General features: G+C 39.5%; 2 protein-coding genes across 4 annotated transcripts in view; one reads left to right on the forward strand and one right to left on the reverse strand.

Annotated features, from left to right (window-relative positions):
- The window catches only part of LOC100740609 (furin-like protease 1), a 220670-nt gene that overhangs the window by 156247 nt on the left and 43959 nt on the right, over window positions 1-20464 (forward strand). The window lies entirely within an intron of this gene.
- Window positions 9297-19713, reverse strand: LOC112214164 (dynein intermediate chain 3, ciliary-like). Its single transcript, XM_024372727.2, has 10 exons — window positions 19418-19713; window positions 19056-19217; window positions 17524-17624; window positions 16759-16919; window positions 16076-16253; window positions 15286-15714; window positions 14917-15199; window positions 14319-14600; window positions 13843-14176; window positions 9297-11583 (listed from the first exon to the last, which is right to left on the reverse strand). The coding sequence occupies exons 1-10, from the start codon at window positions 19595-19597 to the stop codon at window positions 10934-10936; spliced, it is 2760 nt and encodes a 919-aa protein (XP_024228495.1). The 5' UTR covers window positions 19598-19713; the 3' UTR covers window positions 9297-10933.

A 20464-nucleotide genomic window follows, 5' to 3' on the forward strand; every position in this document is an offset into this window, starting at 1 on the left:
AGACTAACAACTGTCCAGAGCCAGTCGTTACGTAAAAAACAGAGTGCCTTGTCTTGTTCCAGCAGCCACCCGTTGGGTATTCTCGTAAGAATCTATTAGTGGAACAATTACATAAGTCAAATTTACGAAATAAGGATTTCATCGCATCTTTTGAAAGGATCTTGTATCATTGTCCCAATATGGCGTCGTTTGAAAGAATATTTAATTCGTACAGTGAATTTCCAAATTTGCTGTCTCCGTTATCAGGATTCGAAAAATTAAGTAGAAAATTCTACGATTAAATACGACAACGAATGTCCTCTTAATGTACCGGCGAAAATAGAACAGATGAAATTAATAACACGCGAAAACTAACATACGGAGTGGAAAGCAAACAATCTTCTCTGGTGTCTTCCGCCCAGATTCGAGCTCTCCAATCCCCGACGGTCATAAATATCGATGGATTGAAGACATTTCGATCGACTGACTTGACCGCACCAAAATGGCTTGTGAACCTAATCGCCATTTTCTCTGCATTCGATCTCGCTTTTCTCGATCCCGTTAAAATAACGCCGTTCTCCAAACCAAACATAAATTTCGCGCCCACCATCGGGCCGAAATTCAGGCATGAAACACCGATCGCGTGGTCCATGTTTGGCTCGTTTGGATTCTCGAAATCGATCATGAGAATTTCGGTTGGTTGTTGGAGATGTCGCGTGTCCCACCACATCGCACAACCGTCAGTCGACGTCGAGAAAAATTCCGTATTACTTTTCGATGGTAACCACTTCACCGCGTTCGCGAATTCCCTGAAAAATTAGTCGTTATAATATTTAGAGATTAAACGAATTTCTATTTAAATTCCGTTTTCTTAGTCGCATTAAAAACGTGTTGAACTAGCAAAGATACCGAAGCTATCGTTTCTGCGAACATTCTCTATATTGCTCGGTATAAAGATAGAAGCGAAACTCAATAAAGGGAACCTTCGCACTAGAAACACATTCGACACAAAGCAAAATGAATCCTACGAAAAACATCCTGCGGACTCGAGTTACGGTGGTTTACGGATAAACAACGGAGACATAGAAATTTCTCGATATTAAGACTCGGAGTAAAACATTCTCTCGAGTAAATGTTCACCGACGAACGAACACTAAAAGTCCAAGAGAAGTCTTTGGAATTTTGTCCGATGTCGTCGCTTACCTGTGACTGTATTGCAAATTAGAGTACTGTACAGGCGTATTCCCGGTCCTGATATCCCAGTTACAGACTTGGCCCGTCATAAGACCGCTGGCAAGGACGGAAGGATCTCGAGGATTAAATTCACAACACACGCACGGTGTAGGAGGCTGCAGGCTCATGTAAGGTTCGTTCGGATTGTCTGTTCGTAGGATGACAGAAGCGTTTCATAATCCGGATTATGCGGAAGAAAAAAAAAAAGAAGTCTGCTATCTCGAGTGATTTTCATCAATTCTTTTGAGCCGCATCGTGACGAATCTTTGCGTGCCGCGTCGGCCGAGCTAGTTGGATTTAAATGTCGGAGCGTGACTTTCATACACGTTACGCTCTTTCATCGGTATATGTGGATGGATACGATATTTATGAATGGAACATGTTATATGTTATTTCGTGTTCTTTTTCAACTCGTGTCGAAGAATTCTTTTTACTATTGCAAACAATTTTATCGAGATTATACGAATACAATGGCGTAATTAATCGATAGTTACGATATAGCGCGACACAAAGAGATCGATACCCAACGGTAGATTATGTGTCGAAGCTATTGGTCTAGCGGTTAAAAATCGGCGGATAGTCAAGAATCCGAGCGGTTGAAATCCGGAAGAACTCGTATCTCGTCACGGTTCCTCCCTCCCTATCGTGAGTGTCTACAATCTACACGACCTATGCTAAGGGATGCAAAGTGATGCAAATGCCCCATGATCTTCCTAATGCGGCGAAAATGGTGCCGGAGGGCTAAGATAGGAAAGCATAGTGAAGCTTTTCTTCTACCTACCGACCTGCCAGATGTACAGCTTTTTACTGTAATCTGGCACCCTCCCAAAGTCCAAGAAGCAGTAAGATACCACTATCCTGCTGCCAGAATCCGGAGACCAGGAGATATTGGTCACCGGCCTCTTCGGTGTCTCTGGATCATTGTACAAGTTCACGGTTCTGAAAAGCGATTTCAATATTCAATAATCGTTTCAAATATTACACCGCCTTTGCATTTCTGGCACGACAGCGATCGAATGACAAACCGCGCCAGATAAGCCTGCATCCCCCAAAAACTAAAGATTGAAATCATCACTGACTAGGGATCGATTTAAGGGGATGATTTATCGCAATGATATGTTAATCAAGTTTATAAGGAATATAAATTTATTCGTAAGTTGGTCCACGTTATTGAACTTCCGAGATTTTGTCTAAGCTGTTGCGAATATCGTAAGTTATGTCATTAATTCTCCTTGAATTTTATACTGGTAAACATAGCTTAAAAAATGTACTTTAGTTGCAACTTTATAACAAACTTTAGTTGCAGAATTATAATACGTATAATAAAAATATGAAAGATTAATTTCTGGTTGTTTAAGAAAGTTAATAAGTTGCTTTCGAAAGAATTTTAGAAAGATTTTTGATTAGTACAAAGGAAATTGATCGACAAAGAGTTATTGATTATGTGAGAGACCAAGTCGTGTGATATGTAGAAGCTAAATCGGATTTAATTTTAACGTCACTCACCTAAAACCAAAAGGCTGTACCAAGGGCGTTGGTATCATATTGTCGAAATAATATTCGTGAATGTTCACCGTGCCATTCTGAAGAACATAGTGCTCCATCATCTGCGAGAAAATTTAATTTAACCTTCCTCTTAATTACCAATACAGTTTGCAAAAGTTGAACGATTCTACGATTCTAATAAGAATCGATGCCACTTAGGACAGTTAATATGAAAATCTTATCGCCTGTTCGGAGAATGAAATCACTTCAACGACTAACAAATAAACGAATTACAAGAGCAAAACACCAACGAATAAATAAGATGAAATTTAAAGATTTGTTTTTATTTTTACTTTCGTAAGTATAGAAGTTCCTGTTAACTGATTAATGACCCACCGATTTTCTAGTGTGCTCGGTGGACTAATGATTTACCTGAAACAAGTAATGTAGCTTCGGTGCCCAATTGTCGTCCTTTTCGATCCTTCGTCGAAACCTCATGGTGGTTTCTTCGTCTCGCGGATTGATATCCTTCGGCCATCCGCCCTCGAAGTGAAACATTCCGCTCTTTTTCGTCTTTTTACTGTCCGTTTGAACCTACATTTCGACGAAAGTTACGCCAGAGAAGAAAATCTAGAAAATCTAAGGCAAATCGAAAGATGCTTTCGACCCAACCAACCAATCAATGAATAATTTATGTGACATCTTCACGATTTCTCACGAATGTATCGTGCAAACGTAGCGATTTCACGGAAAAATCGTTTCAACACTCTAATTGATATTACACGCGCATCCTAGCATTCCATGCTTGTTAATAGATAAATTATCAACCGTACACTTGTGCGGATTAATCAGTATGCATAATACGATGTTCGACACGATCGAATAACGATTACCCTTGTGCTAACTCCGCACCGATTATAAACACATGAAACTTTTTCAAAGGAACATTATCGTGATTAGTCAGCTTTGAAAAAACATATTTGAATTTGAAAAACGCACAGAAGGAGAACGACTGATTGCGAGTTGAAATTTTTCACCTGTGATTGGATCGATGTAACGTCTATTGATAAAACTGCGTCCTGCTTGGTTATATGTGTTATTGGAGATGCCGGGAAAACTATAGTCTCAGATAAAATTGCATGCTCAATGCCTCAAGTAACAAAGTTTTCGGTGGATTTGCGCGCCTTCGTTGAGTCGTTTCAAACTGACTGAATGCTTTCAACAAGTTGATACCGTTTTTGTTATCGTAACAAATAGACTTTTGGGGATAAATATAAACTTCTTTGTAACTTTCCAAGTAACAAACAAAATTGATTCTTCAGTTTTCGCGCTTCCTTGGATTTCCCTTGCTCCTTCGGACTTTTTACGCTTGTTTTCGTTCTTTTGTGAAATAAGGAATATAAGGATGTTTAACCCGGTAAAACACGAACACAAAACATATCCGATCCACGGATTCAGTTGCCTGTTTTGCAGAGGCGAAACGTTCGCGAAATTTTCGCGTTACATTGTCAAACTTTATCTCGACTTTGTTCTTAAGCTCTGTGAAAACGAAATTGAATAAATTACCCGGGATATTGACGGACATAATAACGCGTATCGAGCTCACGCTTCGAATTTATCGTGGTATAATTCGTTAAAATATTTTTATTCTCACGGTTCAATATATCAATTTCTGTTTATCCTGCTCTCTCTTATACACAGAAGTATTTCATTCCCTTTTGGGCTATTCCCTGTAAAACACCTTATACAACTTCATCTATTCATTGCCAAAAATCTCATTTTTCAATATTGACACAGAAACTATTGACAAATTCAATCGTGAAAAACAAACAGATTCCTCCCCTAGCATTGGTTTCGATTTTTCACCGAATTTCCGGAACACTAGCCAAAATGTCAGGCGTCGTTTAAGTCGTTAATAAAACGGTTAAAGCGAGGCTCGTTAATCATCTCATGCAAGGTAAGAACTAATGAGATCGTGGCTCAGGTTACATCGCTCGTAACGTTACCATTTTCCAAAAGAAAAAGGAAATCCTATATCGAGATCAATAACAAAGGTATAGGTCTCGCGTGTGTGACGTCGATTCAGTTTGATGCACACGTAGATGCAGATGTGCTGAATACATCGAACCAAAGTCAGTTCGACCAGCACCGTAATCTCTTTAATGACGTCAACCTAACCTCGTGCAATGCCAATTGCTTCGAGTGCTGCACCTCGACGTGACAGTGACTCCTCTTGATATAGTCGTTCATATCGGTAGGGTTTGGATGGATAATGGCATCCATTTGCGGCCCATGCACATCGAACATGCATTGCTTTCCGAACTCGGTGCGCATTTTCACGTATACCCGTTTGATCTCCATTCCTACAGGATGATCAAATCTGCGTAAATTAAAATTTTACGATACGATTTGACAGCATTTGCCTTTAAAATTATTTCAGTTTCAATTACATATATAAGATACTGTGAGAAAAGTTTTTTATATGCATATAATATATATATACATATATATATATATATATGCATATATTAATACAGATGATGATGATGATGATGATGATGACGATGATGAACGGGGATAATTTAGTGTACATAAATGTAAATGCAGAATCTTTACGTTTCTTCGAAGCGGTAAAAAATGTCGGCGTAATTGGCTCAGAAATTATATGTTCCAGATTATTTAATTGTTTCAAAATAACTTAAATAATGAGTTTTCAAACATTTCATTAAAGCGATTCTCAAGCTTGTATTAACTTAACAAAAAAAGGCAGCGCTCCGTGACGTGTCTAACCTGATTTAACGGAAGAAACGCAGCCTTTGGAAAAATCATACGTCGAGAAGAGCTCCGTAACCTTTTTCTCTGTTGGCGAAAGAGCGCGTCAGAGTGGCAAAAAGCGACGCGATAATTCGCGGGTCTGTAACGGCGCTCGCTACGCCAACTGGGTTCACCGTCGAAAGAGAAGAGCGGCAGCAAGTGCTGAAAGATTCATGAATTCACCAAGCGAATAAAGTTCCAGGCGGAACGATATTTGCCTTGTTTCGACAAACACCCGAGAATTCGACTGAGAACATTCACGCGTGCAAACGCCCTCGAACGGCGTTCTCTCCTTTTCTCGCGCCAAGGATCCTCTTTACGTGTGAATCGAGCATAAACAGAACTTAGCGAGGACTCGGGGACGAGGCAACAGTCCGATCAAACTTATCTCACGGGGATCAAACGCGTGGCTTTGACGCCGCTTTATGCTCGAATATATCGCCACAATCTTGTGGACCTTCGAGTTGATCGTTTAACCGTTCATGTACCATCTCGACTCTGATCTGAAGTGCGCTCAGACAATTTATCGGGTAAACTTCGTTCCGAGGCTAAATATCTCGAGGTGGATAACTGTAAAACCGTGCAATTACAATTTAAAAATTATCTAATTTTGAAGAATTTTACAAACGCTTCTCTTTCAGGAATTAATGCTGGATCGTAATGATTCTCCTTTTTGTCGATTTGGAATGGCAAAGACAATTGGCGAATTTCAATACAGCATGGTAATTAAGACGTTTTTTACCTTAATTATCCTTCGACGTACCGATGAAAACGTTGAAGTAGGGGCCGTCAATTTTATATGTTATAATTCTCAAATTAAATCACACTACTTAAATTTGATTCAAGTTGCGAACCACAGATTTATTAAATACAAATTAAAGTTTCAGATCATATACACATTCAGATAGAATAACGGTTCCATCTATCGAAAAAAACGAAACGTTGCATTGCAGCGATGAAAACGAAAGCTCGATACGATTCGTGAACCCTGTTTGTTTTTGTCAATAATTTTTCCGGCCGAGTCATAAAACCATTGATTCTTCTACTCAGCAATCTGTAAAACTGACCCGATTGACGAGAAAAGGGAGGACGGCCGACAGAAGATTGCAATCAAGGCTCCTCGATTCTTTGCTAATACTTACTTCATCAAGAACCGCTGATGCAATCATTCTGTCTTAACGAATCGATCGTTTCAGATTATTGAGCTTCGTTGCTTGCGCGTGTTCCTTGCATTCGCATCACGCTTTCCACGATAAAAGATCTTCCTCTCAAACTTAATGCTAGAATATGTCGCCGAAGGAAGAAACTGTCGAAAATTGTATTTTACTCGTTAACTTTCTAGTTTCTCGTTTCGGATAAACAATTTTATCCATGAAATTAATAATATTCTTAATTATGGCTTTTTATTGCCATTTTTTTACCATCCTGTCGATCTTTTTAAAATCTGTCACTATTAAAGATTAAATACTAATTAAGGGAATGGACAGTTTAAAGGCAATGTGGTTTTGTAAATAATACTTCGTTAAGTATCGATAATTTCAAAAACGACGTAATATAAAATTACGCAAGAGCTTGGCCTATTTATCGGTCGCTGGCTGCCTATAATCAGGGAAATTACCGTACAATTCACTATCCTCGATTAATGTATAATAATTTCTGGAAAACGAGCTGAACGCGCGTTTGATCAAAATTTCGCGGTGATACGCGGAAAGTAATTTCTATCTATCGATCTCCGCTTAATCGTAAATCAAATTTGCGGGCGGCTCGTCTGTGCAAATCACGTAAGAGTTTCCCTTGGACCAGGCTTTATCCTCGTCAATATAGCGAAAATTGCCGGGTTCCTGCATGAAAGCAGACCGTCACAAAAGGCTCCCTCTAATTGCCTTCGGCCGAACATCGAGCAACTTTGATGCTCCATAGGCACACGTCCAATTTATTTCGGAAACAGAGAATTCGCAAAAACTAGTACACATCATTCTAATTTATTTTCTTAATGAAAGTAATACATGGCTAGATGAAGACAGCAAAAAGCTAAGATTCTAAGAGTTGAAATTATTCGTGAAACTTTGCACATGAACTTTCTTCACCAACGTCTGAATTTGTATTAAAATCCTACGTAATGTATAAAAGGCTCTACAGTTTAGAGGACGTATAAAAAGTTATTTTTCAGGTTTTTACATTTTTTCTTCGAGTTCAATGACTGTTTCTTTGTCTTAAATCCTACTTAAGAATCAATTAGTATAGTTATATTTTCATTTTGGACCAACCATTTTGATTGTTCCTGTGCACTGTCGCTATTAATTAAAACGCCGATTAGCGTTCCGGCTGGTTCATGATAAAATCGAATAATTATGAGAATACTGCCAAGTAGAAACGCTATTGCAGCAGAACATCAGGAATCCGATGTACTGTAAAGCCGGTATGACGAGTACCAATGGTAAATGAGTTCCGTAGGAACGCAGATCCACACCGCTCGAACAGATCGACACGGAACATTATCCTAGCATATGTACGTGCTAGTTTGGAGTTTGACAAGCGACGATTCTGAAATTTCCCTCTGGAAAATCCGATGGCTCGCCATGCTCATAACATCGAAGCTAAATCCGAATTATGCACAGCCATACAAAATATCAAAATATCTTTTTGTTTTACAACACCACTTGCACATTTTCCCTCACTTGCAATTGTTATTTATCAACATATGTCATTTACTTCATTTTATTTGCTCGCATGCGCGTTGTAGGTGATTCTCGCTGTCACAAAACGAATCTCTGCTACCGTTGTTACAAGTTCTCTGCCGTGACTGTTACCGCGAATATTTCGTGTTGACCCGAGGAATTCTTAACATTGTTTGGCCTCTGCGTTCTAACGTTTGTCCTTTTTCGATCGACTTCTTTCTCTCCTTCTCATTCTCTCTGTCGCCGGCGCTTCACGATCCCTGCACGCGAAAGCCTGATAAACCGTTGCTCTCATCAGCTAATGCACACGTACGTATGTACATCCGGTTTGTCGATTTCCTCTGGTCGTCAATCAAGCGTACCGTGAAGCGAGAAAAAGGATTTTGATTGTTTCGGCCGGATCTTTTTTTCTCGACTCGGCTGGATAAGCCAGCGAAATCGGAATCCGAACGGAGAGATCGGAATCCGTATCCGAGTTTTGGTTTTCCCCAGAATTCCCATCGTGCTTGTTTACACAGCGCGGTACCGCCGTGACCATCGAAGCAGCTTTATGGCTGCAACATTCCGTCGATTGGAAGTATTGTATCAGCCTAGTAATTCCCGTGTTCACTAGTTCAAAGGTTAATTCAGATCGAATCACAGGCTTTGAACTAACTTTTTAGATTAATGTGCGCGTTCAGGAGGATGCTGCTATTAAACATTGACTATTCGCGGATACGCTACAGTCGGAATTAAAATTTCAGAAAGTGAAATTGCCGAAAGATAGTTGTTAAGAAATTACACTTGCTGAAAAAAAGATAGATTCGATCGTTGTAACAACAAAAGGACATCTTTTTACTTATCAATGTTTATTAGTTATTCTTCGTTTCTTTCAAATGTAAAATATCTCAGTTTAAAAAATACGTTTTCACAAACATACGAAAAATTAATTACATTCCTTTTTCTTACTTTTTACTGTTCTAAATAATTCATAATTAAATGTCATAAAATTTCGTAAAATAAATTCCTTATATTATATTATCAAAAAGCGCGCTATTATTAAAGCGCTAGTAAAGTATTAGTAAAGCGCAAGCGATAAAAACGAAATAAATTTCGGTTCCAATGATCGATACGTACATATATTGATTATAAAAAACAATTCGATCTTTCGATCGCCGAATAAAAGTTCCAAATTCGTAACCGATTTATCAAAAAAAAAACACGGAAGTCTCTTGTATTCGTTTTTCAAGTACGCAGTCCTCGAGTCTCTGAGGAGAAAAAATTATTAATCGATAATAAATACGAAGCGTCCCAATTCTCTGTGACAGACGATTCGAGAATATCCAGACTACCAGGCACTTAGGCTTTCAACCGGAAGCCGCAAATTACGTGGCCACTTTATATCGATGCGTTACCGTCAACCTGGACATGCATAATTAATCAGAAGATTATCACTTCGATGACTGGTCGAAATACGCGCGACTCTCTTCCAAAATCTCCTCTCGACCATCACTCTTTCCGTGCATTCTCCCTCTAATTTAATCTTCCTCTATCTAACCGAAATCAAATTTGCTCTTCATAGCTTTTTCTCGCGTGATGCGTCTGCTTTCGAATATTTCTCGTGAAACCCGATTCTTTCGATTCGATCGTGCCTTCGAATAAAAAAGATACTTTTCCATGATACGATATTTAAACAGCAACATGTAGCGCTTACGGAAGTAACAAATTTGCAAGGAAACAAGTTTCTCGCGGAACAAAGTATACTTCCTAGAAAACGTTATACTTTTTCTCAAAGAAATAGATGCAAGAAGTTGGAGACTGTACCTGATTTCCATAGTACCGCCGTCTAACCGAGTTTTTATTCGTTCGATCTGTCGGTTATTAATAAATCCTTATATCCCGTGCATTCTTGAGAAATTCCAAGTTCTAAGAGGACAACGAGCGAACGAACGAACAAGGAGAATCGCCTTTGTAAAGAGACGAGAATTCTGAAAACTTTCTTCGAACTGTACATCATAAGTCCGTCAATTCATCCGTTGAAATTCCAGATGGATTATCTTCCGTGTTTTCCAGCCCGTCGTGTTCGCTTAACTTTGTAAGAACATTCTCTTAAACTCAGGCAATAAATGGAAAACTGACTGTGTGGCCCTTGAAGATCCTGAGTGACGAGAAAAACGACAAACTCTATCGAACTTTCATTTTGCCTTATCCCTTTTTCTCGCTGCTCGCTCGTTCCTGTAACTTCTGCGTGAAACGTGTGCGCGAAGCCACCTGTTTCTAAGCAGAATTTGATGCAGTTACCGAAAAGAATAACCAATGAATCTCGACGGGAACAGGTCTACGCGAGCGTAAAAAAAGTTTCTGTTGGAAACGTTGAACGCATCGTTTGCTCTATGGTTTCGTTCAACGAATGCGTAATAACATCGAAACAACTTCCGTTGAAAGAAAGAAGGAAAGTTCTTCGATCGAGCCAGCTTGGATTTCTTTCATGATAAAACTTTTCGACGAGATTGTTTGTCCTTCCTGTCTGCTTTCCGAACCTGCTGGGAATATCTCGAACACGAGCGACAAATGCTTCGGGCTGATCCTTTTCCACAAAGATGTCACTTTGAATTCTAACGACACAATACCGTTTGTCGATGTACAGATGAATTAAACAGTTAGCTCCTGGATTTCCGGGCAAAGCTCTTCGGAGGAGAAATCTTTTTCCGGTTCTTCTTGGTTTTCAAGATGCTTCCATGACGTGAAAGGAAATTTTTAAACGATTAATATTTTCTGTTCCCAGACTCCTCGTCAAGCGTCTCTTCGGAATACATTCTCACGAACGCAGTGGATATTCGAGGATAAAACACCTTCCTGCTGTGCTGTTCGTCGTACTCCTGAACTTTTTGTTTCAGCAAGTTCCACAGTTCCATCTGTTTCTCCTTTTTTTCTATTTCGATCTCCTCTTCCGTCAATTTCAACTTTTTGAATTTACGCAAGCTCTTTTTTGGATGAATTTTCGTGTCATTTTTTTTTCCGAATTCCACGACCGACTCGTCCGTTTTGATCAAATGTTCCTCAGCTTCCTCCTGTCGCTCTTCCGTCGTTTCCAGCTTGATTTCGGGCAGTTTCTTGGGCTCCTTCTCGAGTTTCCTCTCGACGGCCCAAGAGGCGAGCTTTCTTGCGATTGCAGTTTCCTGCCAAGCACGTATTTCCTTCTTGGCTTCAACCAGTTCTTTTCGAAGTACGTTCGGCGGAGTATTCTTCAGCGCCAAGATTTTTCTCTTGAACGCGCGCGAAGGTTGAGGAATTTGAACGATATAATCAGTTAATCGTCTGAACCACTTATTATCTATGATGAACGATCTGCTTTTTTCGGGAGATTCTTCTACCACTTCGACCGTATTCTTCCTTCTTTTTGATCTTCTTTTCTCTGCAATGACAAATTCATTCTTTCAATAATTAATCATTAACTAGAAAGATTAGCACGCAATGTGTAACCCGCAACAAGTAATGCTCCAAATACTCGCATAAACCTAATTTCTCGATTATCTTAAACGAATCTAAATTACAAATTCCCGTTGAGATCGGTATCTTTGTGCCGCTTTGTATTTTGTACCTACTGTACATTGATGTATATTGACGTACTGTACGTTGACGCTAATTAATATTCCTTCGACCCAGAACAAACTATTCCGCGCACGCGATCCTTCATCCGGACTGTAATTAATACTACCAATTTATAGTCGCATAGCTTAGTGTCGCATAGACCCAATCGTTCTGCGTAATTCTGAAGACCACGCAATATTATTTCATTTTCATAGCTTCAAATTGATTCCTGATTGACGTAACAGAAATAAGAAAATCCGTTGTCCTATACAGTATTTTTCAGGCCGTGAGATCATTGTAATATGAAATATCTCAATTTACATACATAGCAGAAACGAAAAGAAGAATCGACGTATCAAACACTGGATCAAACGCTTAAGATTTTATGTGGCAAAAAGGAGAGGAAAAATGCCAAAATTGCTTTCACGGTCGTCGTATATAGTCAATATGGAAATAAATCCCGCACGTGCGAGAACCAACGCTGCCATTAATTGGAACACCAGCGGTTGTGAATATTTCTCTACGCTTAGTGCATTCGCCATCACGCGATAAGACAATATTTCCCTCTATGTGCTAAGCCCCTCGCGCTTGCGAAACAAGATTTATCGACGTCGCGCTATTTTTCTATCATCGACAAAAATGCAGAGAAAAAAGACATAGACGATGCATAGTGTACTTCTGCTAAACCGCGGTAAATCTCGTGAATTTAAAGATTTCAACGAATGTGGGAAACGTACCAATCGAAACGATTAAGGAATTGAGCCTTCGAACAAGGCTACATGGAATTAATCGAATGTCACGTATAAAAAATTTATATTTAATACGATTCGTACTCTGTAAAATTCACTCTAAAAGTTTTATTGGTATTATCGGTCAAATCATGCGAGAGAGCCTTTGCAAGTAAAAATCTCGCGCCGATATCAATGAATCAGTCGGTTTTGACAAAACTAAAACACGTTCAAACACCTGTAACGTTTTTAGAAGCTTACAATTTACACCCAGAAGCCTCAAATAGCCTGAGTAGTTCATTTTTCTTCGACCATTCGCGTAGTTACTTCCAATCGAAGTACCACACACAACGGAACCACCGAGTTTAACTCTATGAGCCACAGCAACGGCAGCAACGGCAGCAACGGCAGCAACGGCGTAGTACCGCCTGGGAGACCAACGAGTCTCCACCCCGTTACTTTTATTAACTTCCAGATCGTTTAAGTGGCTTCCGACGCGTTATTCCGAGTTAATTGTAACTAACGGAGAAACTCGACGAGAAGAGGAGACTTGGGAGTGGCGAAATACCGGAAACGCGGGACGGAATTAATTCGCTAGGAGTGTACCGTAATACGGCCGCGACAGAGCGTACACCTTGTTTGCAGTTCCCCTCGTACCGCGATTGTAGAATTTACAAGTGACTTACAGTCGTAGCGACAACTCAAGAAACTTTTGTAAAATTTCGCTACTACGCCGAAAGCCGAGCTATGAAATGAAATTCTCTAGAAATTATTGAGCAGGTAGCTTCCAGGCAATTGTAGGATTTCTCCGTGGCTCTTCAGTGACCCCTTCGTGCGCGCCAGTTACGCTTCCTGACTCATTGCGAAACAGCTACCGAAAGATTATTCCCAGAAATTAAAATTAATCGAAGAAACAGTTGACTACTATTGCCAAGTACGTGTCCTTTTTTAGTTAATTTTCCTTTAAAGCGACGACAGATGCTTTTATCGTGAATTAGTCCATGCTCGAACCTAACTTCCAATTAACCTAACGCGCAAATACATCGACCAAGAATAACTAAACATGACCATTCTCCAAGACAAAGAACAATTTGGATCTTGTTATTGACATTCGGAATTTATACTCCAGAGCTCTTCTCCGACTTGGTAAAACATTTCCTCCCCTTGATATATTCCGATTTTACAAATTACACGACAAGTTAACCCCTGTTTATCGCGATCCAGGTCATTTCCAGATACGTGTTGAATAATGTTGCGATACAGGAAAAGCAGAAAAAAAGGAACGAACGTATGATTTTAGAGAAATCGCATTTCGTGTAAGCAATTTTTCATACCTGTGATTAGAACGGTCTTACCTTCCATATCTGCGCAACAAATTTCCGGCTTGCACACTTGCTTCGCACAACTATTTCTCAGGATCTTCTTCACTCGTTGCTTTTTGTCCTTTATCCTTATCGAATCTAGATCGACGTCCACAATATCTTTTTCTTCTTCCTTTTCTCCGATCTTCGGTATGCTTCTTGCAGTCCTTATTCTACTTTTGAACCTTTTGATCGATCGTTGTTTCTTCACATCTTCTTTCTCGGATTCTACCTCCATTTCCATGTATTTCGTTACTATTCTTTCCTTTAATATTTCCTGCGCTGCTTGCACGTCAGCTTCATCGAGTTCCATGTATCGCGCAGATATCTTTTTTAAAAAAACAGATCAACTTACTTTTGTCGATACTTGATAAATTTTTGATCGTTTGCTCATCGTGTAATTTGAAAATGTTGGTGATAAAAGAAAAATACATAGAATCTAGAATATACAACGCGGCATGCTAATTTACCTGTTTTATTTTGTCGAAATATTCCATCTGCACTTTGTTGTGTTCAGGATAGGTCATCTTAACGTTAGACTTTCCTTTCGGTTTCGAGGCTTTCGATTTCTTCCGGTCTTCCAGTCTCTCTTTCTCCATGGAGGTCTTTTCTTTCTTTCTATCCTTCTCCTTCTTCTTGCTTTTCATCTTTGACTCTTGTATACTGATACCTTTGGAGACACGATGACCCAGACGTATTTCTTTCAAACGACTGTCAATCGCCTTTTCGTATCGACTACACCTTTCCAGATACTACAACAAGGACAAAACCACGTTACCGATATTTTCGAATTCGTCTACTCGACGAGATGGCCGCCCTTGGAATTTCCGCCTTTCCTCGCTAAACTCATTGTAAAATTTTGGGGAGCAAGAGCGAACTAAACTAAAATTTCATGAAGTGTGAGACAATGAGATTCGGTAAGAAGAATACCGTTTAATTAGAACATCTGGTAATTAATGAAATTCAGCTCACTGATTTCAATGACCATTATCAAAAGGTGAAACAAGGTAACGAGAAGAAAGCGTAACAGAGTCTTTAAGTAAACTGACAGTATAACTAGAATCTTACGCTACTCAAAGCGGCTTTGTCTTCTTTCGTGAACGTTGCAAGGTCTTCCGTACACTCCAGTAGGTATACATTACCGTTACTACTTCCGACAGCAAGAAATGCATCCTCTTCGTGGGAGCTAATCGCTGTCAGGCTATCGTTACACACGTGAATGTTAGTCAATGGTGTCTTGATGCCTGCCAATATATCATACGCTTCCAGTAAGCCTTCTTTATTTATGGTGAAGAATACGGAGCATCTGGCTTTACTCCAGCAACCACCGCTTAGATCGATGTATTTGTCACTATACACGTAAAAATACAAAAAATTTCTATCTCGAAGAAACGTACAAAATATCAATTGGTACAACATTACTGTCTACGGTCGTACCTAGTACAGAGCAAATTTCCTTCCTTCGTGTCGTCTGCCCATATATTGGCCGACCAGTTACCAATGGTTAAGAAATTCTTTGTATAAATCGGATTTCGGTCGATCGCGATAACCGGTCCCGTGTAACATTGGAATCTAATCGCCAATTTTTCCACGAGATTGCTGGTTCTCCTATTTACATTCACAACCATACCGTTCTCGGTACCAGCTAGGAATTTACTGCTCATCGTCTGTTCAAACTGAAGAGCAGTGATACCGACCGCTTTGTAAATGTCTGCTCTTTGTGGCTGTTCGAGGTCCATCACTAAAGTTTCTGTTGGCTTTTTCATAAATCTGGCATCCCACCACAAAATTGTGCCATCGGTAGAACAAGAGAAAAAGTCGGTGTTAACCTTGGAAGGGATCCAAAGAGTCTGAATCACTGGATATCTAAGAATGAACGACAGACGAGAAGAAAGAATCGTAATTTTACTTTGGAGAAATACAGAAATTCGATGACGCTGCACCGTCACGTTGTAGGAAGAAGAAAACTGCGGTTAGTCTGGTTCCCGATTTTGTGGAATATCGACGATATTTTGTATAATTTTTTAAAGACTTTATTTCGATTTCATTCCATTTTATGAAAATTCTATATAGGAAGCTTTAATTGGAAAAGTGACATAAATGCATTTTTTCCGAAAAATAAAACTACGAGATAGCGATGATACGCGAAATCCATATTTATCCTGTATACAAGATGTTTGACATATATACATGTGTACGTTATTAATTCTCAATCAAACTATTATACCTGTGACTGGTGTAAGGATGAGACGTTTCCATAGGTTTTTCATTGCTTCGAATATCCCAGTAACACACTTGGCCAGATATTAGACCACTGATTAACATCACAGGATCGCGAGGATTGAATTTAATTGTCGTTAGATGGAAAGGTGGTTTCAACGTGTAGAGAGCTTTATTGGGATTCTCTGCATAAGACGAAGATTATACGTTTTTATAGAAACTGAATCGTAATGTATTGTACGACAAACAATTTAAAAGGTTCAATGTCTGTACGTGTGTTGTACATATTAACCGAATTAATCACTTATATATGGATTATTTACCAAATGTCCAGCTGGACATATTGTAAAGTACAAATTAAGAAATAAAAAGAAAAAATATATGGATAAAACGCACACGTACTACAACTAATAAAATACAATTTTTCTGATGGCATCTTCAAATACCCTATTAACACTCGGCTACTTAATGGTACGAAAATATTTCATGAACGAGAAGAGATAGCAAAATGTTTACAATAAAATTGCGAGACGTCCAAATTCAACGAAATGATCTAAAACTTGGTTGTATGTACGAACGGACATACACAAAATCGAATCGATGAAATATCACCTCTCATCGAAGTGCTCTGGCAAATAACGTCGACTGAACACGGTTTGTCACCGAATTACATAAGGAATAACCAAGTACCGAGGTTCCATACGTAGGAGTACGGACTCAAGTCGGCCGAAGGCTGCTCAGATTCCGGAAACCCGTACGCAACGGCCAATCGATCAGAGTAGTTCGGAGACCACGATATATCTTTGATTGGTCTCACCTTCGTCTCCGGATCCTCGTACAAGTTCACTACTCTGAATTTGAAAAGGAGGAAAAATACGAGATTTCGTTAATTTACTAATTATTGTATTAATTAACGATTAGAGTACTATTATATTATGACGTTCATTCGTAAAAGAAAAATCCATCCATATTTTCACATATTACACTTACGGTACGTTATGTGTGTATGATATGTGCGTATTACATAGAGATTTCAAATATTTAATAAAAAGAAGGAAAAACGAACGAAATGATATCACGGATTTTTGGGACACAGCGAGCATATATCACCACACCGATGTTATCACGACAAAGCACAGTTCGATCGTTAATTTTATGAGCCTGCGGATTTTCATTGCCAAATCGATAGCGATAGCCCGCTGCACTTTTTGCTTGCAAATTTGTGTCGGGGTTTTGAACGGATAATCGTATGGTTAATGAATTTGATGGAATTACGCGTTAAATCAACGATCGCTTTGTTGACTTACTTAACTCGTTGTTAGAATTTAATGCGTTCAAACCAGTTCACGGGAGACATATCTCACGTCTTTAATTTCGAATATGTTAATATGATTTTTAATAGGTACGTAAATATATCGAAGCAAAATATTTCGTAACATTTATTGTGAAATGTACCTGATATTGTTGTCCTTGATCATAGGTGTCACGATCAAATCGTCGAAGAAATTCTGATAGATATTGATGGCATTGTTTTGAAGTACATAGTCCTCCATTGTCTAAATACCCATAAAGTGACATTATTTTAACGTACGTGTGGTATCATGGACAGATTGCCTAAGAAATATCGGGTGAACCATAAACAATGTTGCGAGAAAGCCTAAGTGCCGACAGGCCAAAAGGGTCTGGAAACTTCAATGAGCCCAAAAGGGTCTGGAAACTTCATCTGGAAACTTCAATGAGCCGAGCGGCCCATCAATGTGTCCTCAGTCCTTCAGTCGAATACGGAAAAAGGCCTACGTGGCTATAACCGCGGACGGTTACGGAACACGTACGTGGTGGGACTATGAGAAAAGATAAAGAGATACTTAAGGAAGAAAGATGAATGAACAGGGAGTCGTTAACTAAGAGTCGGATTGTGAGGAGTCGTTAACTGAGAGTCGAGTTGTGAGTGCAGTCGTTAACTAAGAGTCGAGTTGTGAGGAGTCGAGAGTTGAGTTGCCGAGTTGTCATAAGTTGTAAACTATTAATTGTGAGTTGTGAATTATCCATTTAGATGTCCTTAGTTATAACACATTACTATATTTAGTTCACGTTAAATAACCATCGTTTCCTGTTTAATTTAAGGTAATTAGGGCGTGATAGTGATTGAAGGAACACTCGAATTTGTTTAACAATAAATGTTTATTAACGATAATATCTAATGAGTACACTTGACGTAAACTCGCGGTTGTTAAATTCAGTTCGCGGTTCGCGGATACAAGTTGAAGCTCGGACAGATACGATTCGACATCCGCTTTGAGTTCGGACGATGATTGCCGGAGAGGTCGAGTAACTCGGATTCACTCTAGCTACCAACTATCAACTATCAATTCGGACAGGCGACTCGCGACTCTTTTGCCTCACGATGATACTGCATAGGAAAACTATGATGGGATGTGTCTCAGGATACGAGATCATCGGATTCGTTGAGGAAGGCGTTGGTTCGGAAAGTGAGGGAAATGGACGTCGCTGTTAATTGGCTAAATTTTGAGTTGTTGGTTGGGAAAGGATGCTAACCACCCTTGAGAGAAAGTCGCTAGCAGGAAGCGTCGCACGTGAGGAAAGCAGACTTCCAGCATCTTCTCGTAGAGGGTGATAGGTATAGGGACTGTTGAGACAAAGACTATTTATTCCTTTGGAGGACCTTAGCTAAATAAATCCTAAGATTTACAGCGAGTCCTTAGGTTGGCTGAAAATGTTCTGAAGGAATGTATCGACATCTGGCAATCATCTTGTCCGGAGGATAGGGTCTTTGTGTAGCGAGCCATGGGACAGAAACCGTTGGAGCGTTTGCTGTCGAGTGCCGCTACAAATTCATTGTAAATAGATCTATTTATCAATAATCTTATCATATAGGTTAGAAATCATTGGAAACCCTAATTTCTAATATTTCTGAATAAATAAATCCTATATATGCAAATATTTTATATAATTCCCTCGAAACTTACAGAAAGCAAGCTTCTCATGTTTATTGCCCAATTATCATCCTTCTCCACTCGTCGACGAAACCTTTGAACGACTTCGGCATCTCGAGCATTGACTTCCTTTGGCCAGCCACCTTCCGTATGATATACTCCCGTATTTATCTCTATCCTTCTCATCGTTTGTACCTGAAACGAAGCACGAGATACACTGTGTTAGCATGTAAAGAAAAATGTATAAAGGAACGATGATCGATTTCAGATGCATTGATTTCAAACGAGTTACCCTATACTACTAGCTACGACTGACGTTCCGTTAGGATCTAACCTAAAATATGAGAGCACTATGATTAAAGTAGTTTTGTTTGATTACTCTGATTGACTCTTACTTCGTGGGCCGCATACTGTTTAGACAGTTGCACTTGGCGATGAGTGTACGGACGGTACACGTAATCTTGCATCAGTCTTGGCTCCGGCTGGATGTTTTCTTCGGCAACATGGTCGGTTCTGAAGACGCATTGCTTTCCGAACTGACATCGCGGCTTGATATACGTGTATTGCGTCAGCATCTTCGCCGCTGTCTTTCATTAGGTCTTGTAAAAGCATTTATAAGTTATGAAATAAAAAGAGTGCCAAAACTAAATTATAGAAAATTCTTGGTACACAAACTCTAAAAAGGACGATATTCTAAGTCGAACAGAAGATCGGAAAACAAAACAACTTCGTGATTTAACGCGTAGTTCAGTATCGTGCGTGCCATATATCGACGATTGCGTAGAATCGTCTATTACGCATAAAATATATACTATCGTTTCATTAAATAAATATTCGATTACGATCGATATTTAAAAACCTACCACTTCGCTACTTTAATTTACTTTAATCCTACAGCCGTTGTAAGAGAAACCCTGTTACCCTCGATACACTCGTGAATATTTCAGCACCAACCACAATTTCTCCGCCAATTTCCATTCTCTAGGAGATTCGAGCCCGTTGAGAAACCGTCTAGAACCACCATTGGCTGCTATTGGCCCTTTTAAAGCCACGAAAAGAAAAGGAGAACTTGCTGACGCTTTTATCCTACTTTCGGAGGCATCGTCGATTTCTTTTAGCCGCTAATTTCTTCTATTCAGTTTCCTTTCGCACATCAAAGATTCAATGTTCGACTGTTGCATTTCCGAATCCCACTTTATACAATTACTACCAGCAGCGGTGAGAGTTCTCGGCCCCACCGCTGCATTATCTCTTCGTGACCTTCTACAATTTCTGCCAGCCACACGCTACCCATCCGCTGGCGATTCGCTGGCGAAATCCGGCAATCAATGCTTTCACACGGTTCCGTAAATCGCATAAGCCATGCAGAGAGTCCTCTTCCTAGCAAATCATATTTGATGCAGTCCCGTCGAAATCACGATCGATCGGCTCGTGGATGTGGT

The sequence above is a fragment of the Bombus impatiens genome, unplaced genomic scaffold (genome assembly GCF_000188095.3).
Source record: "Bombus impatiens unplaced genomic scaffold, BIMP_2.2 scf_0095, whole genome shotgun sequence".
In the NCBI taxonomy this organism is placed as follows: Eukaryota; Metazoa; Arthropoda; class Insecta; order Hymenoptera; family Apidae; genus Bombus; species Bombus impatiens.

Excerpts from the sequence above, each read along its gene's own strand:
- LOC112214164 (XM_024372727.2), bottom strand. The coding sequence starts at position 19,597 with ATGCTGACGCAATACACGTATATCAAGCCGCGATGTCAGTTCGGAAAG. Across the intron at positions 15,715-16,075 it reads CATCCTTACACCAGTCACAG|ATATCCAGTGATTCAGACTC; the intron begins GTATAATAGTTT and ends GTTCATTCTTAG. Across the intron at positions 14,601-14,916 it reads ACAAAGCCGCTTTGAGTAGC|TATCTGGAAAGGTGTAGTCG; the intron begins GTAAGATTCTAG and ends TCCTTGTTGTAG.